Source organism: Drosophila virilis, chromosome 2, assembly GCF_030788295.1.
Source record: "Drosophila virilis strain 15010-1051.87 chromosome 2, Dvir_AGI_RSII-ME, whole genome shotgun sequence".
Classification (NCBI taxonomy): domain Eukaryota; kingdom Metazoa; phylum Arthropoda; class Insecta; order Diptera; family Drosophilidae; genus Drosophila; species Drosophila virilis.
The window spans coordinates 23,770,976-23,797,060 of NC_091544.1; the positions used below are offsets into that span (position 1 = coordinate 23,770,976).

At 36.4% G+C, this 26,085-nt stretch overlaps 5 protein-coding genes and 1 long non-coding RNA gene across 7 annotated transcripts in view; 4 read left to right on the top strand and 2 right to left on the bottom strand.

Moving 5' to 3' along the window:
* Window positions 1-26: 26 nt before the first annotated feature.
* Window positions 27-1,986, bottom strand: Art1 (arginine methyltransferase 1). The gene is made up of 4 exons (XM_002055760.4): window positions 1,846-1,986; window positions 1,482-1,793; window positions 1,002-1,231; window positions 27-935 (listed from the first exon to the last, which is right to left on the bottom strand). Exons 1-4 carry the CDS (start codon window positions 1,846-1,848, stop codon window positions 314-316), a joined length of 1,167 nt encoding a protein of 388 aa, XP_002055796.2. The 5' UTR covers window positions 1,849-1,986; the 3' UTR covers window positions 27-313.
* An 872-nt stretch (window positions 1,987-2,858) lies between these two features.
* Window positions 2,859-5,605, top strand: Mcm5 (Minichromosome maintenance 5). The gene is made up of 4 exons (XM_002055761.4): window positions 2,859-3,105; window positions 3,163-4,273; window positions 4,423-5,244; window positions 5,309-5,605. The coding sequence occupies exons 1-4, from the start codon at window positions 2,951-2,953 to the stop codon at window positions 5,423-5,425; spliced, it is 2,205 nt and encodes a 734-aa protein (XP_002055797.1). The 5' UTR covers window positions 2,859-2,950; the 3' UTR covers window positions 5,426-5,605.
* A 489-nt stretch (window positions 5,606-6,094) lies between these two features.
* Window positions 6,095-26,085, top strand: part of Cad86C (Cadherin 86C) — a 62,159-nt gene continuing 42,168 nt past the window's right edge. The window contains exon 1 of the mRNA XM_015170474.3: window positions 6,095-7,036. The gene's annotated coding sequence lies outside the window, so the exon portion shown is untranslated. The remainder of the gene's footprint in view (window positions 7,037-26,085) is intronic.
* On the top strand, window positions 9,278-10,077 carry LOC6632417 (abnormal spindle-like microcephaly-associated protein homolog). Its single transcript, XM_002055762.4, has one exon. It carries the CDS (start codon window positions 9,451-9,453, stop codon window positions 9,910-9,912), a length of 462 nt encoding a protein of 153 aa, XP_002055798.1. The 5' UTR covers window positions 9,278-9,450; the 3' UTR covers window positions 9,913-10,077.
* On the top strand, window positions 10,798-12,134 carry LOC138910915 (uncharacterized). Its single transcript, XR_011416122.1, has 2 exons — window positions 10,798-11,776; window positions 11,957-12,134. It is a non-coding gene; the product is annotated as an uncharacterized lncRNA (long non-coding RNA).
* Window positions 11,838-24,419, bottom strand: LOC26531126 (serine-rich adhesin for platelets). 2 transcript variants are annotated; one of them, XM_032433026.2, is made up of 17 exons: window positions 23,125-24,419; window positions 21,715-22,250; window positions 21,574-21,646; window positions 20,918-21,468; window positions 20,776-20,848; window positions 20,116-20,672; window positions 19,975-20,047; window positions 19,314-19,870; window positions 19,172-19,244; window positions 17,932-18,455; window positions 17,790-17,862; window positions 17,137-17,693; window positions 17,004-17,076; window positions 14,937-14,996; window positions 13,462-13,536; window positions 12,165-13,391; window positions 11,838-12,094 (listed from the first exon to the last, which is right to left on the bottom strand). In XM_032433026.2, exons 1-17 carry the CDS (start codon window positions 24,356-24,358, stop codon window positions 11,931-11,933), a joined length of 6,480 nt encoding a protein of 2,159 aa, XP_032288917.1. In that variant the 5' UTR covers window positions 24,359-24,419; the 3' UTR covers window positions 11,838-11,930. The 2 variants fall into 2 exon arrangements, with proteins under 2 accessions (XP_032288917.1, XP_032288916.1); XM_032433025.2 differs by having other exon boundaries at window positions 13,462-13,539.

Consider the following 26,085-nt stretch of genomic DNA (forward strand, 5'->3'; position numbering starts at 1 on the left):
CATGTAAACAGCAAAGGCGCTTAAAATCCAGTAAAATTGTGTGCTTACCGCACACTTTATTTTGTTTATGTGAGACTTAATGTGCCACTGTACAATTTTCTTAGAAGTATTCTTGAATCATAATTTAAACAGGCGCACACTTGTAAAAATATAATGTATACTAAAAAGGTACACTTTAAACTTAGTTGAAGACGCAACACAAATTCGTTGCACATTTCGCACTGGATTATATCTTACGTCTAGTCATCATTAAATTCCCTCTGTCTAAAGAAGGCAAGTAGCCTTAAGGCCACATTGGTAAAATGGCGTTACTCTAGCGCATGCGGTATGTATTTGATTCTTGAATTTCAGATAACTCGCCCTTGAAATTGATATCGATGACAAAATCTAAGTCTCGATTGTTGCGTTCATTTGGCTTCATTTGAAACGTTCCATTAATTTCTTCATTTTTCTTGGCAGTTATGTGATCATCCAAATAGAAGACAGTCTGCTTCCAATGTGTATATGTGGAATCAGGGGAAGTGCTGAATCCAAGACGTTTGTGACACTTGGTGAATTCAATGTTAAAGTATGTGACCAAAGCTTGCACAAAATCATTACGCTTGATAGTAAGATTAAATTTTGAAGAGAAGTTCAAATCGGCTTTTTGCACTGTGTACAAATCCACCTCCTTTACCATGCACGCCGTGGAAACCACTTGCTTTGGGTCCACAACATCAACGAGTGGTTCGGTAACCGCCACCTTGCGTATACAACTCATATCAAAGCCATACACATCATCCCACCAATTAATTTTCTCGTCTTTATACTGGCGATCTTCAATAGCTGTGATATAGAGTGTGCCTCTGTCAGGAAACATCATACCATTCGGCTTTAGCCATCTATCGCGCGCATACAACACCGTGTCCAGCATTGACTCATAAAATAGGCAGTACCTAAAGTTTTGAGAGAGTAACTTTAGTTAATAGTAGTTTATTATTAGCAAACGCAACAGATCATACCCCATCCATTCTGAAATAATAATGTCCACTTTTTCGACACCATTTGGAAGTTCAATCTCCTCGATTTTCCCTTTGACTACTGTAATTACGTCTTGCAAATTGTTGTCAATAATCACTTGTCGAGCGAACTCTATTATATTGGAGCAGTCAACAGCAATAACTTTGGCGGCTCCGGCCTTAGCAGCGAACATGGATAGTATTCCAGTACCGCATCCAACATCTAAAACGGTCTGCAAACAATTTAATGTATAGCTCGTCTGAGTTTTTTTCAATCTCAATGTGGGTTTAAGACATGTTGGGTGTTGTGTTTAACATGCAAAATTGTAACAATACTAATTATTTGCTGGTTTTTGGCAAGGCGAACAACCGGAAACATGTATTTTTTTTTAAGAAATATCAATATTAGATTAGAGAAAACATCTACTTTGGTAAATTACACAACATACCAACTTGTGTCATACTCCAATTTAAATAGTTTACCTTTCCGTGGAAAAGATGCTTGTTATGGTACATTGCGTTACGGTATGTGACGGTCCGGACTTCGTCTTTAAGCATTTCTTCGTGGATGCCGAAATGAGCGTACGAGTCAAAATAATAGTCCCTCGAAGTCATCTCGTCTGCATTACCACTTGCATCGCCAGGGCCAGGAGATGCCGTGCCACCGCCGCTGGCGTTGGTGTGGGTTAGTTTCTTTAACACATTGTTCGAGTTAGTAATACCGATTGGTATGAGGCCGGTCGCGGGCGCGCTCTCGAGCTCGACACTCGACTCCATTGCTATATCTGTTGACGACTGTAAAAATTCAATTCAGTCATGATGCCGCAACTCAATAAGGCGTACTTACCATATTTTTTTAATTTTACTTGGCGTGACTTGCGACAACTGAAAGAAATTAAGAAATGTATAAGATACCAGTCTGCTTCCCTCCAAACACACGCGAAAAAGTGCTACCCAGCAGTCCACTACTAGGGATGGTAAGTGCATATCGATATATGAAAATTAACTTTACGATATGAATTATAAAATTAATGAAAATATCGATAAGAATGCTCAACAATAAAAACATTAGAATTGCATGGGAATAGTCACACTATACTTAACACAGTTTGATTTTATTTTTATATATTAACTGTAATATACATATACAACAATATTTATTTTGTTCAATATTTTAATTTTCAAGAAAGACATGGAAAAAGTTGCACAGTATTTCTGTTAGTAAGGCAGTAACTTGCAAACTGTGACAATATATCGACTAATGCGATTTATGGAAACGGAAGTCGGCAAGACTACATATTCTTGGCTCCATATTTTAAGGAAGCAATCAGTACATAAACAGACTTATTTTGTGAAAAAAACAATTAAGCTGTGGGATAAAATTTAGTTAGTTATCTAATGCGTACAGTCACGAGCTCAGATTTATTTTTAAGCTATCGAAGACTGTTGATAGAGAACATGTAAACATTATGAGGTCGCTGTCGTCTTCTACGTCGCCTACATTCCGTGACATGGGCTAAAAACAAGAAAACGTTACAGTGTGGTATATCTGCCATCGCAATAGTTGACTCATCATTACCGAGTCAATCAATCGAAAATAGTCTGATAAATAACAGTGTCTTTCAGGCTTGCTGTAAGACATAGTATATATATATATGTGTGTATTCACGATTTGTTAAAAATTAGTTATTTAATTATTTTGTAGATTCTGAAAGAATTGAAATAATGAGTGATTGTGCGTTGGAATTACGATTTTATTTAATTGGAGTAACACCACTGTTGTTAATGAAATTAAATATCGGAAAAACAATGCTGTGTTGAATCGGTTTTAATATATCGATTACATACATATTTTTGGCGGCCAATTCTTGCTTCACATTGTGTTTGAGGCGGCATTTGTGGAAGTGGTCAATTTTTGTCGTCTATAGTTATTAAACTGATACATTATCATAATGGAGGGCTTCGATGACGCTGGCGTATTTTTCTCCGACAATTTTGGAAATGATCAGACCCCAGATGGCGCCCAAATAAACTTACAAGCCGTGAAAAAAAAGTATAAAGAGTTCATTCGTACCTTTAATGAAGACAATTTTTTCTATAAATATCGGTAAGTTACGCTTTATGATTTGTAAAATGATTATTGTCAAGCTTTATATTTATGTAGAGACAATTTAAAGCGGAACTATCTTAATGGACGCTACTTTCTGGAGGTTGAAATGGAGGATGTGGTGGGTTTTGATGAGACGCTTGCCGACAAGTTAAATAAACAGCCCACTGAGCACTTGCAAATCTTTGAAGAGGCTGCCCGTGAAGTAGCTGATGAAATTACAGCACCTCGTCCCGAGCATGAAGAACACATGCACGACGTTCAAATACTGCTTATGTCAAGTGCGAATCCCACAAATATACGTGAACTGAAGTCGGATAGTGTATCGCGTTTGGTTAAAATTGCCGGTATAATAGTTGCCGCTTCAGGCATTCAGGCAAAGGCAACGCGAATGTCGATTATGTGTCGGTCATGTAGTACTGTTATACCGAACCTGAAAATCAATCCTGGACTTGAAGGGTATGCTCTGCCACGAAAGTGTACTACCGAACAGGCCGGCAGGCCCAAATGTCCTTTGGATCCCTTCTTCATAATGCCGGACAAATGTAAGTGCGTTGATTTTCAAACTCTCAAGCTTCAAGAGCTGCCAGATTTCGTGCCGCAAGGAGAGATTCCACGCCATTTGCAATTGTTTTGCGATCGCTCACTTTGCGAACGTGTTGTTCCCGGCAATCGAGTGCTTATACAAGGGGTTTATTCAATACGTAAGGTTGGTAAACCGTCGCGACAAGATGGTCGCGAGAAGGCTGTTCTCGGAGTGCGTGCGCCATATATGCGCGTGGTTGGCATAACCGTTGATGCAGAAGGAGCAGGTGCAGTTTCGCGTTATACTAACATATCCACGGAAGAGGAGGAGAACTTCCGGCGCATCGCCGCTTCATCAGATATTTATGATCGTCTCTCAAAATCCTTGGCACCGAGCATATTTGGTTCCGACGACATTAAAAAGGCCATAACTTGCATGTTATTTGGAGGCTCACGAAAACGTCTCCCCGACGGACTTTGTCGTCGTGGCGATATTAATGTGTTGCTTTTGGGCGATCCAGGTACCGCTAAGTCGCAGCTTCTAAAGTTTGTTGAAAAAGTAGCTCCCATTGGGGTGTACACATCTGGAAAGGGCTCAAGCGCAGCTGGTCTTACGGCATCCGTTATGAAGGATCCGCACACAGTGAGTATTATATTATATGGTTAATATTAAAATTCAATATAAACATATTAAAATGCTTAGTAATCCGCTACTAATTACCATAATATATAATTGTATACGCAATGTTAACTGCAGTAAATAATCATTCAATATAATTATTTTTTCCACAGCGTAATTTCATTATGGAAGGTGGAGCTATGGTTCTAGCTGATGGTGGCGTAGTTTGCATTGATGAATTCGACAAAATGCGTGAGGATGACCGTGTCGCCATTCATGAAGCCATGGAGCAGCAAACGATTTCGATTGCGAAAGCTGGTATTACAACCACATTGAATTCTCGTTGCTCAGTGCTTGCAGCTGCCAACTCTATATTCGGTCGCTGGGATGATACAAAGGGTGAAGAGAACATTGACTTCATGCCGACGATTCTTTCACGTTTTGACATGATCTTTATCGTGAAAGATGTGCACGACGAGACTCGAGACATCACTTTAGCCAAGCACATAATAAACGTTCATTTGAGCTCAAACAAGTCGGCGCCCTTTGAGCCAGAAGAAGGCGAAATTTCGTTGCCTATGTTTAAAAAGTACATCCATTATTGTCGCACTCATTGCGGTCCGCGTCTAAGCGAAGCTGCTGGTGAAAAACTGAAAAGCCGCTACGTTTTAATGCGATGTGGTGCTGGCCAGCAGGAAAAGTCGGCGGATAAACGTCATTGTATTCCAATTACCGTGCGTCAGTTGGAAGCTGTCATTCGTATATCGGAGTCATTGGCGAAAATGCGTTTGCTTCCGTTTGTCATGGATGACCATGTAAATGAAGCACTTCGTCTGTTCCAAGTGTCTACCCTTGATGCTGCCATGTCAGGCAGTCTGGCTGGTGCCGAGGGATTCACCACTGAGGAAGACCAGGAAACTTTAAACCGAATAGAAAAGCAACTTAAAAGGCGCTTTGCTATCGGATCGCAGGTTTCTGAACAAAATATTATGCAGGTAATTAGCAGTACAGTAGAACACCACAATATATCATTGTATTAAATATATTTTTGCAATTTAGGATTTCTTGCGTCAAAAATACGAGGAGCGAACTGTAATGAAAGTTATTCATACGATGATTCGCCGCGGGGAGCTTCAACATAGAATGCAACGCAAGATGCTGTATCGCATTTGCTGAAAAACACAACTCTTTCATATTATTAATATTGAACCAAAATACAATTTTTAATCAGCTTATTAAACAAATAATTTTATCAACAAATAATATTTTTTTAATGAAATTTATACCAGCTATACTCAACAAATTATACATTTTAATTTTAATTAGTCTTAATTATATATATCCTCGACTTTACAATGTTCATTCTTGATTAAATTATTTTGAATAGTCTTAGAAAAGTAGTTTCAACATCATGTCGGCATTTTGTTTTGCTTTCATGCCTTTGTTTATTTTTGCGCCATTTTATTAGCTCTTCCGACAGTTCATGAAATAAAACCAGTGAGCAAAATGGAAGCACACTACCTGGTTTTTATACCCTAACTTCATTAAACATGGGTATATTTATTGTGCAAATGGATGTAACAGTCAGAAGGCAGCAATTCCGATCGTATTGTTGATCAGCAACAATAGCCGAGGCGATCTAGCCATAACCGTATATTGTCCGCCTGTGTAAATGAACGCAAGGATCTCAGAACCAATAAGAGCAAGAAGAGAGAGAAAAAGTCCCCCCGCGCAGTACGAGCTCTTTTCCGATAATCGATAACTTGGCCCGTTTACGAGCAATCGATAAGAATCTATGCATAGCTTATATAGTGTATGAAGTGATTCCTTTTGCTTGTTACATACGTACATACATTTGCACAAAATCATTTAAAAATGATTGACAGACGAATGGACCCGACTATTGATGGCGATTACGAGTAGACATACTTTATGAGGTCGGAGGTGCTTCCATTTGCCTGCTACATACATTTGCGTAAATAAATATTATCCTTTTGTGGGTATTTCATAAGTGATGGCTTAAGCTTAACAAAATTAATACAACTGCGTTGCATGCATGTGTATGTATGTATATATCCCATATCTTTGAAAAGAGCGAAACAGAATAATCGCAATCAATATCACGTCTAAAAACGAAGAGTATAAAGGCAAAGAAGACCCAGTGAGCAATTTAACGCAGGCTGGCCTTTTATTATGAGAAAACATAATAATTTAATGAGGCGATCCTCATTCATTCATGGAATTCGTCAAAAATGCAACAAAAATGAAAAGAAAGAATCAGACAATGCTGGATTCCAGACCGCTGACCTTCAATATATGAAAACATTAAAAATATAAGAGTTGCTAAAAACGGTAAAATAGCTCCTCACTTTGCGATCAGCTTTCACGACGTGGGAGAGAGCATACAATGTTTTGACGGCAAGAATACAAGAATACCAGTAGAAGAGTGGATATAAGTAAATGAAGACTACGTAACATGTATTAGAACGATTTCTAGCAGTTTCTGATCGCAAACGGGACATTGAAAGGGATAGCGAAATTCTTCGTATTACGTGTGAATCTCCCAAACGACAAAATTTAGTTCAAGTGTAAGCAGGGAAGAAATTCACGAGGAGCTTGAGCAAACTTAATATAATTGGTGTAAAAGTAATTATTGTGTTTTGTCGCGATTTACGGGTACGCGCTCAAATGAAACAGTGAAGTGAAAAATATACTCGGAATTTGCAATGAAGCCAACGATAACATAAATTTCACCTGAACCATGCAGTACAAAGGCAACAAGTAAAAGTAAGTAATAGTAAGAGTAAGGGGGAATACCCGCGCTACGCACTCGTTTTGCTTCAGCATTAATTAAAAAAAATTAAGTAAGACATTCGAGTCGGAAGCTCTCGACTAGGGAAAACCCTGAACCCCCTTATTCCCACCACACCAAATGCAGCTCGCGCTACGCGCTCGTTTGAAGTAATCAAGATAAACTTAAATGAAAAGTTCCCTTGGCAGGGTTCGAACTCGCAACTGACCGCACACTTATACTTGCTGCCGCCTCTACTCAACAGCCACTCCAGCCAAAAAAAAAGGAAAAAGCTTTTTCCCCGGGCTCGCGACAACCACACCAATAATTGAGTATTATTGAGAAAAAAACGAATTAATATAGCAGCACAGCACGCGTAGCGCGTACAGCATTTGGTGTTGGTTCAGGGTTTTCCCTAGTCGGAAGCTCCCGTCTAGAACCTCTTACTTGTTTCATTTTTTATTAAGCCTCGCCAAGTCGATCTTGCCATGTCCGTCTGTCCGTGTGTATGAACTTTAAGAGCTAGGTAAATTTTAGCTGTTGGTCCTCCTTGTGCCTGCGCAGATCGAGCTTGTTTTCGATAATAGATAACTTACTCCGTTTCCAAGCAATCAAAATCGATATCGAAATCCTGTTTTTTGAGGAAATTGGGTAAATAATAAGAGGTGGAGTCAACAAAATTATTATAAAATAGTACATATATATCATGTATCTTTCATTTTATATCTAGAAAATATCGTTAAGATCGGTTAAGAAACATACAAAAGTTATGTGTTTTGACTGCCCACGTTTTTACGGCAGCTAGTGCAAATTCCTTGAATTTCCGTATACACGTGCACACATTCATGCGCGTCTGCTTGGAATTCGATGAACAGTATGGACATTGTATTTTTTCCTGTGTAAGTAAGATCCATACTGTTGAGTATAGGCGGTGGCAACTGAGTGTTTTGTTTGGAATTTGTAAGTATCCCCTCGCTGTTGGAGTATTTTCTTTAGATCCAGTCGGCCATCTCGTGTACTTGCTATTCAATAGCCGGTGATCAGTTAGGAAGTTGCCAAATTTGTAACTAAGTTACTGAATGTGATGTATGTGCACAAAAATCATTTTGGTGAATTTCTTCTGTTTTTGTAGAAAACTGGTTGAAAAGCTTTGTTTAAAACATTTATGTTTTTCTTCCAAAATGTTAAGTTCATTTAAGAAATCTTCGTAAAAACACATTTGGAAGGCTTGAAAATCAATCGCCTGGGGTAGAAAGTGGAGATCAAAAGTTGTATGCGCCTTTATATACACAAGCAATAAATGAAAGCGTATATCAGCGATGTTAGACTCAAAAAATAGGCGTGAATCTGTTAATATACAAATTTTGGCTTTCAAGCTTCTGCGGGTAAGGCTGTGTGCTGATCCAGTCAAAAGGTAAAGAGGTTAGCGTAAGCAAATGAAGACGCCATATGCCATTTCGAATCATATTTATGTAAATACATAGTTGAGACAGCAATTGCAATTGAATATGCAAGACTAGTTCACAGAACTGTCGGGATTTTTGATTATATTTTTCAATTAAGCACATAAAGAACGATGCAGTTGTAGGATATCAACTTTACAATACTCTGTTGACTAAGTAATATCAGTCCAACAGTATTCCAAATCCAATTTTGGCACGTAAAGGAGCTTTCCAAATGTATAATACATTTTAAAATATTTTTCTGATATTTTAGGAATAACTGAAATACTTTCATACCAAAAATGTTGTATACGACCTTACATGCGAATTTGCTTCGTCCAATATACTGTTTATTTCCATTGGGAACAGAGTACAATCATTAACGTCATGAACATCCGCGAGGTTTTCAAAAGAGCAAAAGATACACACAAATCTGGCTGCATACATACTACATAGGACATAGATTTGAATACGTAAACTCACAAATACAATAAAATACAAACATATACAAAGCATGTTCGATACATATGTGTATATATGTACATACATTTTTGTACATTCAATATTTACATACAAGAGTGTGCATACGTATACATTTGTATATACATATACATATGTGTATATTCATAAATGTATTTTGTATACAATGTACACAAATATAAAAGATACAAATACGTAATACAACGGCGGGGTAAGTGACTATGTACGAGAGCATAAACGATGAGTGGGGCCTTTTGTTTTGTGAATGGAAAAATTAAATGAAAATTCTCGGCATACAGCAGCCAATTCCGTTATATATACGTCAGTACGTTTATAGCTCTCGTAAGAGCCAGTTCATACATTTACCAAGGGAAATCAGAAAACTATTAGTGAAAACCTATTGTCTATTTGTCTGATTGTAAATGTGACCCCTGCCTTACCTAATTGCCTGGAAATAAATTCAGCTGTGTTTGGTGCTGTTTAAGATCATGTACATATATCCGAGCTCGCCCGAATCAGAGTTAAATTTACAGTCTGAAGAAAGTGCAGCCATTAAGATACAAGCTGGTTTTCGTGGCTATCGTGTACGCAAACAGCTATACCGTTTATCCAAATCTAATAGTTCTCGTACCAACGGCCACTTGTCTCAGCGCTACGCAAATCAGCATTCGAGTGGTGTTAGACGTCAGCAACGTCAACAGCATCCCCACATCAACGACTTCATGGAAGAGAATCAACAGTTGCCTAAAGCTGCTGACGGACAGCACGCCCCCGTCATGTCGGACGTAAGCTCGGTGGAGAACCGTTCTGCAACAAAAATTCAAGCTGGCTTTCGTGGCTTTCTTGTGCGGAAGAAGCAGAAAATTGCGACGGATGCAGCTGTTAAAATACAGTCGAGTTTTCGTGGATTCAAGGCACGCAAGGAAGCTGAAAAATTCAAGCAGCCGTAGTTTTGAAGCGTAATCTTCGTAACGTGTATATTTTAAATTTATTTATATACATTCTAGTTCTGTGTGTTCTAGCATGCAAATACATCTTGTACATATATAGAAGTAGATTATTGTCATGAAAAATATAAACATGAAAATAAATATAAACGTACTTTTGTTAAGTAATAGTACTTATATATAGTACATTTAAAAATCTTTAATGTGCTTGCGGTCACCCAAATATACTATACATATGTTAACATACATCCGTATATTATGGGATTGCTAATGTCTTCTTACAATCTTCGTCTTTTATTATACATACATGTATATTTTATAAATGGGAAATATATTCAGCGTCTGACTTAGCAATCCGACAACGGAGTTGATCTAGTCATGTGTGTCTGCCTATCCGTCCGTTTCGCCGTTTGTGTGGCTTCTTTGATACCAAAAAATTTAAGAGCGATTTCAAATGTGGAACGTAAAGATCCAATTTATTATTATTATTCTATATGATCGGTCGTAGACCATTTGTGTTAACTGCTCCCTCTCTAAGATTAAGTACGTCTTTGGTTTTCCTCAGATTCTCAATAACAATCCATAGGGCCAATTAGTGGCTAGCTCTATTTCGTTTCTGGTACATCTTCAGAAAAAAATAATACAATAGCAATACAATGAAAACTACGCTGAGCTGAAAGTTAAACATATTTTATGCAATTATACTATTCAAGAAGCAATATGTTAAATGAAGTGGCTCTATAACTCTCTATAACTAACGAGATCTGCCCAAGATACTGGGTTTTCATATGGATTTTCATCGATTACTTGGTAACGGGGCATGTTATCAAATATCGGAAACAAACCGTACTCCGCGGCCACTAGGGTGGTTGATTCATCTCACGTGCATCTTATCTGGAGCATGGGCTAAGACGTCGACATGTTCCAACCGAGAGCCTGATCGATGGATTTATTTTCAGTTCATAGCTATGAAAGTGTCTCTCATTCTTAGATGTTGCTCAACTTAAGGACGCGATCAGCTGAAACTGGCTTTTACCCGAAGCAACCCTTTGGCCAATCCAATAGAACTTGCATCCGTGTTCAGCTTGTGATCAGCGTTCAATCGATAAACTGCAAGTCTTATACTTCAAATAATCGCATCATTCTATTGTTGATCCGATACAAACTGTTGATTTTAAATGGTAGAATACGCAATGGCTCAGAAATCATTACTAAGACCGAAGAATTTTCTCATCTTAGTAACGTTGCTTGAAAATGGCGTTGGTATTTATTTCACGTGGACTGATACATTCTAAATGTAGTTGATTTCTCCAAAAGGTTATTGTCTGTTTAGATATGTATCTCACATTTGTCGTCGTTTAATGTGTAAACGTTTTATAGCCTCTGTCCACTGAGCACATTTCTTACACATCTCTGAAAATCTCACATTGTCACGTTTTGCAAAATGTATTAAATTCGTCCCCATAAGAAAACGCATTTCATACATTTTTCAAAAATGTCATATTTGCTTTAAATGTCATATATTTCTTTTTCTCCCAGTTTTCTTCCGTGAAAATGTAACATGTAATTTTAACAAAGTTCTCTAAAAATGATTTTGACGCCGATCCGATGGTTAGCAATAGGTGAAATTTCCAAAATTGCTGAAACATGTATTTTTTTGTTTTGTTTATATGAAGTGCTTTAAAAATAAGTTTTAGGCTGATAGGATACAAAACAAAAAAGTTTTATACAAAAGTTGTTCATGATTTTTTCACACTTGCGGGTGCAAAGATATTGGAAAATCTCCGCTTGAGCGTGCTAAAGTTGCACAGTAAAAACCTCAGCTTTGCAGCTCTTGCGTTTTGGGCTGTGTGTTGATCACCAAAAAGTGAGTCAGTCAGTCAATACAAACTTTTTAAACTATAAAGAGATAGATTTTCATTTAATAAATAATATTAATCATGCGATAGTTTTCATTGTTTCTTATATTGGAACAGCTTTACGTTTTTGTATGTGACAGTATTGTATTCCTTAAATAAAACTTATTTTCTATGTTTTTGCTTTCCAGCTTCTGCACTTTTTATGCGTCTTCGCTTGTGTTTGGGAATAATTCTTAGAACTTCACAATCAATTTGGACGGGCATGGAGTTTTGCCTCAAGGCAGTCCAGGTTACGCGCATGCCGCTTGTTTTACTTGAGCTTCTTTCTATTGTAAAAAGGGCATGATAATAAAATTATGAAATCGGCTAGTTTTTTAAATAATGTTGGTAGCTTACCATTATTAGGCCCATCATTTTTACTGACAATTATTGGTAGATGGTCGGTATTTTCATCCTCTGGTGTAGAATTTGAATCATTTTGCAATGCGTCGCCACGTTGCAGTGTTTGTCGTTTGGCTGCCAAACTGTTTTCCAAACTGACACTTTCCAAACCTTTAGTTTGTTTTCTGGGGTTCTTTTTGTGTAAACGATATGCAATTTGAATTTTCTTAGCAGCTTCCTCTTCAATAAACCGTTCTAATGATTCGTTTAAAGCATCGTTCCCGAAAGATGCTTTTGTATCTTGTGTCGATGACTTTGTACCTGCACTGGCACCTCGTAACCTTCGTCTAGATGAAATTCCTCGTGCTCCTGGCTTTATTTTAGCAGCTGCTGATACAATAGTCGATTCAGTTTCTGTGGATGTGTCTATAACATCTGTCATTGCAGTGTCTATATGATAATCATCTTTAATCGTTTTGTTAGTATCATAATAATCAGAGTCCGCTTCTGACAGGGAGTACGCCATTATCTTTTTACGAATGTTTTCAGAGGTTTCATCGTCTAAGCATAAACTGCTGCTCATGTTTGGTTCATTGACACCTTGTTCATTTCCCTCGTCAATGTATTTGACTGGATCAACTATTGTTCCTGATTTAAAAATACTATGTGGATCGTCACCGGCAATTGTGTAATACCGTGATAGGTGTGATCTGGTAATTTCTACATCATTTGTAAGAGCTTTGTCGTCATCAGCATTTCCAAACACAATAGATTCGCTTTGAGCTGAGCTTTCCCGAGTTTCTTCGCGCTGTAGGCGATTATATACTATTATATCAGCATCCTCGATATCGACTGAATTTTGTTCTTGCAAGGAGCTCATGGGTTGAACAAAAGGCTTCTCATATATTGCATCAGTAATAGGAAAAACCTCCTTCTCTAGACTCTCTTGAGTTTCGGAAGAGCGTCGTTGTGACATTTTCTCAATTATTTCATCTGGTCGCGATAATTTCAAAGTTCTACTATTCAAGTTATCCAAATCACTTTGAATTTCATTTTGAGGATGGAGTTCGTATTCTTTTTTAGTGTCTGTTTCATTATCTGCTCTATCGTCATAAATATTAGTAAATGAATCAGTTTTTTTAACAAGTTCGATTTCATGCAACTCATTTGATCCATTATCCTGCCGCAGTGGAACATGGGAATTAGGTTCTTCTTTAGAAGACAGTTTGGTCTGGACACCTTCTATTAAAAAAAAAAATAAGTAGTTACAGTTTTTATAAAGAAATAGTGCATATAATTATATATAGCTTACCTTTGTAGTCTGGGCCCGCTTCTGAACATGCTTTTAAATCCTTAACTAAATCGAATTCGTCTTCGTTTGTTGAACCTGCTAAATTATTATAAGCTCCATTATCTTTTTGAAATACGTTGGTTGAAAAGAATTCATCAACAATATTGCCAATATCAGTAGCCAATTTTGGTGAGCCATTTATTTGGGTATCTAAATTACTTAATTCGGTAAATGTACTGTTAACGGACTCAGGTATGCATAAAGCGGTTTCAAAAGCTGTGGTAGCCTCAATAGGCTCAAACGTGGCAGGTTCGCTTGGTAAAACTGATATACGTTGCGAACCTACAAACCATTCTGGTTTTGCTTGTTTGATTGGTGTACCTACATTAGTATATTTTTCATTTGTGTAATACCCACTTTCAGATGTCTTTTGTGCAGTTCTTGCCAGGAATTTTCTAAATGATGTCTGAATTTTAGTGGCTGCAAGGATTTTTTGTTGTTCATTTTTTGAATATATTTTTGTAGTTGTCAAGTCATCATTACTGAGAAGAGCAGTCTTTTTGTTTCCACTGTCATTCACAGTGTTTACCTCGACGTGCATTTGTCGAGCTTTGTAGTTGATATAAGCTCTTTCTATAATTTTTGCGCTTATCTTGCGTTTAATATTATTAGCAAAAGGATTATTATGCTCATTATTTTCTTTAGTTTCATTTTGAGCGGTAACTTTAGCCTCTGGATTATTATCTTTAATTTCTTCTTCATCTTTCGTTTCAGGCTGTTTATAAACTATATCAATTCTCGGGTCACTCGGGTCATTTTCATTGAGCTCATGTATAGTTTGTAACTTTAGTGTACTTAATTCCTGGTAGCTTGAATCAGATAATGCGGATCGATCGAACCTCTTTTCATCTTGTGGGACCTCGTTTTTGTGGTACTCTTTAGTATTTTTTGTTGATGTTTTTAGTTCGTTTATATTACTTTCTGATTTTCTTAAAAATTTTTTTGGTATTTTGAAAGTTTTCTTGTGTTCGTTTCCATCAAATGAAATAAAAAATGTAATTGACTTCTGATGCATTAGGGGTTCATTGTTTTTAATTTGCTCTCCATATATATAGCTTGCACTTCGCTCAACCTCTTTGGGTGGGTCTATTTCTTTGAAATCCAGATTATTATTTTTACAACAGCAGCTATTAATTTGACTGGATTCATTGGTACTAATGTTTAACTCATTGGGTGCATTATAAACTGTATACCATGAGCCTTCTTCGGATGTTTTAAATGACTTAAGTTGCAGTTCAGCAATGGGCGGATTCATTAACCGGCTCGATGTGGAAATCGTTAATAGCTTATCCTTAGCGATCGGTTTCTTTTTTGTTGTATTTGTTGTACATTTATTGATATGTGTGCCAATTAATTGATTACTTAAAGGCAACGAAGATTGGTTCTGCTAATGTTAAGGACAAATTTTAGAATACTACATTGCTTTAAATTCTCACCAGTATTTACTTCGGTAACTAGAGGCCCAGTTTCCTCTTCCTCGCTATTTTTATTTGATGCTTTTAAAATAGTTATACGTAAATTAGTTCGTTATCTTGTATGTTATATAACAAAAAATAAAATAACGGTGCGTCCGACTAGGAGATAACCTGGGCCAACCTCTAAGCTTCTATCACAAAAATTGAAACTTCTTTTTTTTCATTCTTAAAAATATTTTTTTTTTCGAATACTTTTACTTATCCTGGGACTCTTTTAGACGGACGCAAGCAATACAAAATAATTCCAAATAACCGAAACCGAACGCCTTAGAAAGAAATGTGTGTAAATATACCGGACAAACAATATTTGAAAGCGTTTGGGACGAGCTATGCAACTAAAATTGATTATTGGGGGAATATGAATAAAAAAAGTAAAATATTCTGGACTTTGCTACTTATAAGAGCCGGGATATGCTTATACTGATATACCTGAAGGACATTCATTCAACATATATAAAGACAGACAGATTTTAGACTCAATGGACCAAACGGAAGTCCTGCAAAGATTGCTCAATCTCACAGTTCATAGTACGATTATAGGATTAATATCAGTTGCGCAGGTACTAACTAAAGACATCACTTTTTGGTTGTGCCTTCCATCGTGGCTTGGCGGGAGATCTATCTTAAACATCTTTCGATCTATGGACCACGGCACCCAGTTGTATAACGCAACTCCAAGTATAGCAATCGCTGTACCGGCATTTGTGTTTTAAACCAAAAGTTCCACGAAATTTGTCTCTGGTCAGGCAGCAGCATAATACTCATAATTTCAGCTCCAAACAGTTTAGGCGTGAACCCAACTGATTAAACATTGCTGCATGGATTATAGTGCGAATTGATGTAAACTCTTACCGACACCATTTGACAACGTTTAAGACCGCTTTTGTTCCCCTAACTGCGATCAGTCAACTGATCACATCTGTTACCCTGAAAGGATACTTCTCATGTGTCTCTAAACCTATTAGCTCCGGAAGAAAAAGTATAATAAGGTGCCCATGTATGCACACCACCACGGTCGTACCACTACATTTATATCACCCTACCTCGATCATACAATTTCCCCCTTTCAATTTCAGAGGTCGCCGAAAAGCACCTCGGGCCAACAGGGTCATTCTGAACTCTCAGTAAACATTCTCGAATGCAATATATTGGGAGAAGGTAACCAGTCAATAGGAATCCAAGACAGGCAAAATGCAAATTCCTTACAAGTTCAGCCTTTATAGTTTCTGAAATGGACGCGTTCACACAGCCGAACGCTAGATCGACTAAGCTCGTCGTCCTGATCAAGAATATGTATGACGAATACCATTTAGCTATACCGTTTAATAATATTTCGTAAACATTCCGCTAATTATACTAATATTTTTGTGTTTTATTAAAACGCTAAACAAAATTCTGCAGTTGGAACTTTTTTTTTAGTTTTTTATACTGTGAACCCTTTAAAATGGATAAAAAGACTTTAATGTATATAGAAGGAAGTATATCTGACCCAAAAAATATATATATTCTTGATTAGCATCAATAGTCGAGTCGATCTTTCCATGTCCGGCTGTCTCTCCGTCCGTATGTATGAACGCAAGAATATCAGACCGTTTAAGGGCTTGAAATATTAAATGTAGGCCCCCTAGTGCCTGCACAGTACGAATTTGTTTCCGATCTTCCGTTTCTAAGTAATTGATAAAAATCGATATCAAATCAAATATCAAAGTCCTGCGTTTTGAGCAATTTTAGTACGATGTAGGAAGCTTCCTTGCTTGCGTATTTGTCTTTATGTATGTGTGACTTTAAGCATACATGTACATATGTTACATGTAGAGAAAGGTTCTTGTATCGGTAGCTCGGGGTGAATCCTAATCGGCCACTCCCGACTAATGCCCTTTCACTTGTTCAGTTTTTGATTTTTGGCTTGAGGGTTTCAAAAATTAAATAAGGCAAAGTCAGGGATATGTTATTATCATCGTTACTGTACAATTCAAAGGTACACATTCGGGACCGAAAGTATAAAAAGTATTGTTCAGGTTCGCTTACCTAACTTATTAGCATTGACAATATTCTGGTTGTTACATTTAGCTGAAGTGGTCGCAGTCAAAATTGGTGGATTCTTAAAAAGAGAACACATTATGTTTTCGGCAATGGTACACAAAAATTAAAATTGCTTTACCTGATCGACTTTATCATAATCACCACTTTCCATAGAAGAATTGGTTGCTTCTAAAGGTGCATTTTGGTAGCAAACCGGTGCTGTATTATTTGTATCACTTGGGCTTAGCCGTTTCTCAGGTTCTAAAATAGATGTACTTGTTGGGCTGAGTGGCTTCATATTTGCTTCCTCAATCAAAATTTTCTTTGGGCTTACAGACATAATAGATTCTGAAACTAATTCATTATTTTCACCAATTGGGCTTTTTAGCGATGGTATGATGACTCCCGCTTGCGACTCTTGTATAGATTCCAAGCTATCTATTTGAGGGCTAAGTTTTGTAATGGATTCTTTTATATTAATGTCGTCTTGAACTGTTTTAATATTGTCCTCGGCTCGCTCATTTACATTAACATTATATTCGATAATATTATTGTTATCTATTTGAGTTTGAAGCTCTGAAGTTTTGTCACCCGCATCTGTTTTTGTACCATTCTTCCGATTCTTTTGTCCATTTGTATTTTCATCCCCATGGTCTTCTAATAGTGGTTCATTTAAGTTATCTTGAACATTTATGACTGCAAAAAAAACAACTTTTTTTTTATAACCTGCCAGTCATAATTGCGGTTTAGGAAGGGGATTCCTATGCAATATATAAGCACAGGCTCGCTTACCTAAGTTATTAGCATTGACAATATTCTCATTGTTACATTTAGCTGAAGTGGTCGCGGTCAGAATTGATGGATTCTTAAAAAGAGAAGTTTTAGATTACATTACGTTGTAGTCAATACTACAAAAAAATTGAAAGTGGTTTACCTGATCGACTTTATCATAATCACCACTTTCCATAGAAGAATTGGTTACTTCTAAAGGTGCATTTTGGTAGCAAACCGGTGCTGTATTATTTGTATCACTTGGGCTTAGCCGTTTCTCAGGCTCTAAAATAGATGTACTTGTTGGGCTGAGTGGCTTCATATTTGCTTCCTCAAGCAAAATTTTCATTGGGCTTATAATAGATTCTGAAACTAATTCATTATGTTCACCAATTGGGCTTTTTAGTGATGGTATGATGACTCCCGCTTGCGACTCTTGTATAGATTCCAAGCTATCTATTTGAGGGCTAAGTTTTGTAATGGACTCTTTTATGTTAATGTCGTTTTGCACAGTTTTAATATTGTCCTCGGCTTGCTCATTTACATTATGTATTTCAGTTTGAAGCTCTAAAGTTTTGTCACCCGCATCTGTTTTTATATCCTTCTGCTGATCCTTTTGTCCATTTGAATTTACATCTCCATGGTCTTCTAATAGTGGTTCATTTAAGCTATCATCAACACTTATGTCTAAAAAAAAAACACATTAAAATTTTTAGTAATCACCTGTCAGTTATGATTGCGGCTTAGGAAGGGGGATTCTATGCAATATTTAAACGCTAGAGTGTTAGCATTAAAGAGATTGTATCGTTTATAAGCCAGAAGAGGGGAATCATATTGTCTGGGCAGAATATAAACAGGCCGACAGCTACTACAAGCTTTTGCGAGCAAGCTGTCAATAACAACTTAATTACATTGACCCTATCACGGTGGTCGACAGTAAGCTATGACGGCAGAGCGGAAATGGGCGTGGTTGGATTCCTAATATTATTACATTCGCAAACTATACCATGGCCACATCAATAGCCACAATTAAGTGGCTAGCAGATGAGAGTGCAGACAATACAATTGGTGAAGACGAGGTCTTGTGAGCTTTAAATGCTACTTGGAGTCCGAGGACGCCCTTTCTTCAAGAGGGGAAGTAGTTAACCACGGGTTCGCTGTAAATTCTCTAATGTATTTTTAGTCCTTATGTGTAGATTGAATAGAAGACATCAACCAGAATAAATGTCTTGTATTTCCGACTGGCTTAACTCTTAATTATAGTTTGTGTTTGATTTCTGCCTTAAGGGTTTCAAAAGAAAAAAGGCATAGTCAGGTAAATATCATTATTAGCGTTATTGTACATGTTAAAGGTACACATTCGAGACAGAAAGTATAAAAAAATATGAAATAGATTCGCTTACCTAAGTTATTAGCATTGACAATATTTTCATTGTTACATTTAGCTGAAGTGGTCGCAGTCAAATTTAATGGATTCTTGAAAATAGAATGTTTAGAATACATTATGTTTTCGTCAATAGTACTCAAAAATTCAAATTGGCTTACCTCGTTGACCTTATCATAATCAGCACTTTCCCTAGAAGAATTGGTTGCTTCTAAAGGTGCATTTTGGTAGCAAACCGGTGCTGTATTATTTGTATCACTTGGGCTTAGCCGTTTCTCAGGTTCTAAAATAGAAGTACTTGTTGGGCTGAGTGGCTTCATATTTGCTTCCTCAATCAAAATTTTCTTTGGGCTTACAGACATAATAGATTCTGAAACTAATTCATTATTTTCACCAATTGGGCTTTTTAGCGATGGTATGATGACTCCCGCTTGCGACTCTTGCATAGATTCCAAGTTATCTATTTGAGGGCTAAGTTTTGTAATGGACTCTTTTATATTAATGTCGTCTTGTACTGTTTTCAAATTGTCCTCGGCTCGCTCATTTTCCTTAACATTATATTCGGTAATATTATTGTTATCTATTTGAGTTTGAAGCTCTGAAGTTTTGTCACCCGCATCTATTTTTTTATCATTCTGCCGATTCTTTTGTCCATTTGTATTTTCATCTCCATGGTCTTCTAATAGTGGTTTATTTAAGGTATCATGAATATTTAAGACTGAAAAAAAAAACACGAAAAAAAATTTTAATAATCACCTGCCAGTCATGATTGCGGTTTAGGAAGGGGATTCCTATGCAATATCTAAGCACAGGCTCGCTTACCTAAGTTATTAGCATTGACAATATTCTCATTGTTACATTTAGCTGAAGTGGTCGCGGTCAGAATTGATGGATTCTTAAAAAGAGAAGTTTTAGAATACATTATGTGTTCGTCAGTAGTACACAAACTTCAAATTGGTTTACCTCGTTGACTTTATTATAATCAGCACTTTCCCTAGAAGAATTGGTTGCTTCTAAAGGTGCATTTTGGTAACAAACCGGTGCTGTATCATTTGTATCACTTGGGCTTAGCCGTTTCTCAGGCTCTAAAATAGAAGTACTTGTTGGGCTGAGTGGCTTCATATTTGCTTCCTCAATCAAAATTTTCTTTGGGCTTACAGACATAATAGATTCTGAAACTAATTCATTATTTTCACCAATTGGGCTTTTTAGCGATGGTATGATGACTCCCGCTTGCGACTCTTGCATAGATTCCAAGTTATCTATTTGAGGGCTAAGTTTTGTAATGGACTCTTTTATATTAATGTCGTCTTGTACTGTTTTCAAATTGTCCTCGGCTCGCTCATTTTCCTTAACATTATATTCGGTAATATTATTGTTATCTATTTGAGTTTGAAGCTCTGAAGTTTTGTCACCCGCATCTATTTTTTTATCATTCTGCCGATTCTTTTGTCCATTTGTATTTTCATCTCCATGGTCTTCTAATAGTGGTTTATTTAAGGTATCATGAATATTTAAGACTGAAAAAAAAAACACGAAAAAAATTTTAATAATCACCTGCCAGTCATGATTGCGGTTTAGGAAGGGGATTCCTATGCAATATCTAAGCACAGGCTCGCTTACCTAAGTTATTAGCATTGACAATATTCTCATTGTTACATTTAGCTGAAGTGGTCGCGGTCAGAATTGATGGATTCTTAAAAAGAGAAGTTTTAGATTACATTACGTTGTAGTCAATACTACAAAAAAATTGAAAGTGGTTTACCTGATCGACTTTATCATAATCACCACTTTCCATAGAAGAATTGGTTACTTCTAAAGGTGCATTTTGGTAGCAAACCGGTGCTGTATCATTTGTATCACTTGGGCTTAGCCGTTTCTCAGGCTCTAAAATAGATGTACTTGTTGGGCTGAGTGGCTTCATATTTGCTTCCTCAAGCAAAATTTTCATTGGGCTTATAATAGATTCTGAAACTAATTCATTATTTTCACCAATTGGGCTTTTTAGTGATGGTATGATGACTCCCGCTTGCGACTCTTCTATAGATTCCAAGCTATCTATTTGAGGGGTAAGTTTTGTAATGGATTCTTTTATATTAATGTCGTCTTGAACTGTTTTAATATTGTCCTCGGCTCGCTCATTTACATTAACATTATATTCGGTAATATTATTGTTATCTTTTTGAGTTTGAAGCTCTGAAGTTTTGTCACCCGCATCTGGTTTTGTATCATTCTGCCGATTCTTTTGTCCATTTGTATTTTCATCTCCATGGTCTTCTAATAGTGGTTCATTCAAGGTATCATGAACATTTAAGACTGAAAAAAAAAAACACGAAAAAAAATTTTAATAATCACCTGCCAGTCATGATTGCGGTTTAGGAAGGGGATTCCTATGCAATATATAAGCACAGGCTCGCTTACCTAAGTTATTAGCATTGACAATATTCTCAATGTTACATTTAGCTGAAGTGGTCGCGGTCAAAATTGGTGGATTCTTAAAAAGAGAATTTTTAAAATACATTATGTGTTCGTCAGTAGTACACAAACTTCAAATTGGTTTACCTCGTTGACTTTATTATAATCAGCACTTTCCATAGAAGAATTGGTTGCTTCTAAAGGTGCATTTTGGTAACAAACCGGTGCTGTATCATTTGTATCACTTGGGCTTAGCCGTTTCTCAGGTTCTAAAATAGATGTACTTGTTTGGCTGAGTGGCTTCATATTTGCTTCCTCAAGCAAAATTTTCATTGGGCTTATAATAGATTCTGAAACTAATTCATTATTTTCACCAATTGGGCTTTTTAGTGATGGTATGATGACTCCCGCTTGCGACTCTTCTATAGATTCCAAGCTATCTATTTGAGGGCTAAGTTTTGTAATGGATTCTTTTATATTAATGTCGTCTTGAACTGTTTTAATATTGTCATCGGCTTGCTCATTTACATTAAAATTATATTCGGTAATATCAACGTTATGTATTTCAGTTTGAAATTCTGAAGTTTTGTCAGTTTTGTCATCTGTTTTTGTATCCTTGTGCTGATCCTTTTGCCCATTTGCATTTTCATCTCCATGGTCTTCTAATAGGGGTTCACTTATGTCTGAAAAGCAATAAAATGGAAAATTGCATATGTTTTTGGAGACTTTGTTGGGTGGCGAAGTAGAGAATACCCAAGTAATATATATCTAGCTCCCAGGACTGAGCTGCTGGAACCCATATAACCCCAGAGCGCTAATACAAATATTTTAATTTCTATCTACGCATAGACACGCGCTAAAAAAACCCAAATCTCAAAATTGATTATTTTTATGAGATAGTAAGTATAAGATCTAACTAAAATTTATATACCAACAAGCTTTCACATGATCTCTATGGAGCAAAATGCATAAATAAATTGCGGCTTAGGAAGGTAACCTCAATGCAAAAGTTAAACGCTGGAAAGCTCGTATTGGTAGATTTACACTAATATCGTTTACAAATCAGATACGGAGAGTAATATTGCTGATGCTTTGTCAAGCAGAATATAAGCTCGTTTGAAAAAAATGTGCCCGATTCGACAATATAAAGTGAAGTGTACGTGCGCTGGTCGCAACTGATTTAATAGAAAGCCGATAAGCTCCTTCAGAAATTCAATCAGCTTAGATGGGGGAAAATTTGTTAATTTGTGCACCCAAAAGACCCACCACTTCGTCAGATTAATTGTTAACGAACTCCTTTCAATCAAATATAATCCGGTATCAACCCAAGATAATGTAAACGTGTTCCACAAATTGGTGGACAATACTAACAGACAGATGAACGGCGGACATGGATGGCTGAATCGACTTAGCTATTGATGCTGATCAAGAATATATGTATATATACTTATGGGGTCGGAGATTCTTCCATTTGCCTGCTACATACAATACATTATACCCATTTACCCATTTCTAATGGGTTCAGCTTATAAATAATATAATACACAAACTCTTTACCTTTTCCATTGTAATTTATTGATTTTTTACTTGATTTTATAGATCCTGTTACACATTCCATTTTGTTGTTTGTATTGTCATTTTCGACTTCCTCATCTTCCTTAATAGTTTGTTGATGGACACCCTCTTCGTAACTAGCGTTTCCAAACTCATTGTGCTCACCTGCCGATTCCGATGAAATTAAAGCCGTGGAAGCCGACGTATATGAGGCTGCTTCTGAGGCATTGTCGTTTATATCATCGCATTGCTCTAGCTCAGTATTTGTATTCGGTTTTGTTTTCCGCGCCTTAACCATTCTTCGAAATACTCTTTGAATAACAAATGCTGCTGCTATATGGGAAACATTGTCGCCAGCAGTAGAATCTATAAATTTAAGCAATGACCGTTCCTGATTCTTCTTGCTTAAATATTGTCGGATGTATCGTTGTATAATGAGTGTGGCCTTTATATATTTAACAGAATTATAGGATTCCCTGCTTACGTTATTTAGTTTCGTATTGTTAGCTCGATTTTTTAATAATAGCCGGCGAAATTGTCTTTGAATCAGAATTATGGCGTTTAAGTATTCTTGCTTGTTATAAATGTCTGGAGTTTTTGAATTGACCTTGGCTGAATTTTCAGTTTTACGTTTTAAATATAGTCGAAAGTGTTTTTGTATAATGTAAACTGCTTTTGAATATTGATTCATTTTGTGGTTTTCTAATGACGTATATTGTTGACTTGCATCAGATAGTGTATTTTTTAACTGGGTTCCAATTTCTTTTGGATTTAATATACGTCCACACTCACATGTCACCTTGGTTGGAGGCGACTTCATCCTATTTTGTAAAATATATTTTTCATAGGCTGCATACTTAATATCCTCTATTTGCGCTGAATCGGTTTGAAGGTTTTTAAAATATTCTATAGCAAAAATAATTAAGAACTGTGGTCTCTCTTTAAGGACAGCTTTAATAAACTTCTTTATTACGTCGGTAAGATTTTCTGGAATAATTTGAAAAGCTAGTGACAATGGTACTTGTTGTCGAATGCGATTTTTCATAATGATTTGATAAGTTTGCTGAGGTTCGTATTTGACGACATTTTTGTCCATTCTTTGAGCCGCAATATTTTCAAAATATTGAACTGAGAATTCATATAGGTTTTTCGGTTTTTCGTGTAAAACTTCCTTTGTGTAAGCTTTTACCAGGTCGCGAAGTCCTTCCGGAACTCTTGGTAAATTGATGTCTACCATTTTAAAAATATATTTTGCAAACTACTGACCATTCACTGCAATTGTTAAATCAATACTGACAAAGGATTTCAACTTTTTTGCTTGAAAACCCTGACGGCGTTTGCTGACTGTTTCCATGATAACCAAATGAAAGCCACAACATCTAACAACTTACGTCACATTGTGCTGTTGACTCACTTTTAAGAAGGAAATTCAAGACTGTTAGTTATTATGTTAGTTAGTTAGTCCGTAAGCAAGCCCAAATGTACTTTCTGAGTAACATCATTTATATCTGAAGTTCTAGGTATTTGAATAATAAGACCAAATTTGTTTAGAAGCTCTAGTTGGAAGTGCCCGACTTGGGGCATTTCATAAATACCCTAAACCATTTTCTACCAACACCAAATGCAGCACACGCCATGAGCTAGTAATATTAGTGGTATGAGCTTATGGAGGTAAAAAAATAAAAATAAAAAGAAAAGCCCCAAACTATTTGCAGTGCTTCTACTTAAGAGTTATACCAAATATTGGTTTTAAGTGAATAAAACTAATTAAAATAGCAGCACAGCATACAATAAAAAAAAATGCAATGCAATGCTGCTTATCGAGTTCGGACAGGCTAACATACTTATATACTTTATGTAGCCGAAGATGCTTTTAAAATAATCACAAGTTAAAGTTCTTAGTAAAAATTGTTTTTGAACAAGAAGAAAACAATTATTTTCACATTCGGACGAATGGACGGATGGACAGGGAGATTGGCAGGCGAACAGACATACGGACATGACTTTATGTACTTTATATTTGCATAAAAAATTATACCCTATTTACCCATTTTCAATGGGTATAAACCCTTCCGCCTCCATCTCATAACTATAAATAAAATAAACAAATAGATTGGACCCAACAAATTAGGATACAATTTTAACGCTGTTGTCTTTTTGAGAATATAATCCATCGTACCGTCGGATCAACCAATTAAGATCGTTTAAGAAACACAGAAGACGAATTAAATAAAACATGTGCCATTATTGAACCCGTGTTTGTATATAAATTAAAAAGCTTGACACCTCTTGGGGTAGCTACGTCCCTAATTAAACTAACTCTAAATAACTTCATTTCTTATAATGTAAGCTACAATCGTTGACATTTTGGCTCGTGCATGGCTCCGTTCAACTCCCGCAGAAGCCGCTGTATTGTATTTATTTATTTCACTACTTATTGAGTTGCTAATATTTTTTAGCAACTGTTTTGACACTTTAGCCAAGAAACAACACCTTATAATTCAGTTTTATTTATCAAACTTATAAAAATTGTAAGATTACTTGTGGGTAATAGAAGAAGATAAGAATTTTAAGAACAACTGTTTCACTAAACTAAGATTACGACCTCTTCTTATGTTTACATGAATGTTGCTTTTTTTAATGCGATGTGCCTGCTGCAAAATTCAGGCAAAATAGTTGGAGTTCACGTGTATTTTCACTGGGAAGAATATTGACCGAATATTTCCAACAGTCGGGGGTAATATATTCCCTATTCTTGCAATAATCCTGATCCACCGATCCAATAAAATCATGCTGTTGTTTTACTTGGTTATTAGATTTGTACTTATTATTTTGTTATTGGTCCAATGATATTAATGCATAAATGCGTTGCCATTAGCACAATTTGATTTCCAATTTTAATGATTCTCTACAACTCGATTCTAGTTCTTGTCGAAATTCTCACATGTTTTTTCAACTGGCGAA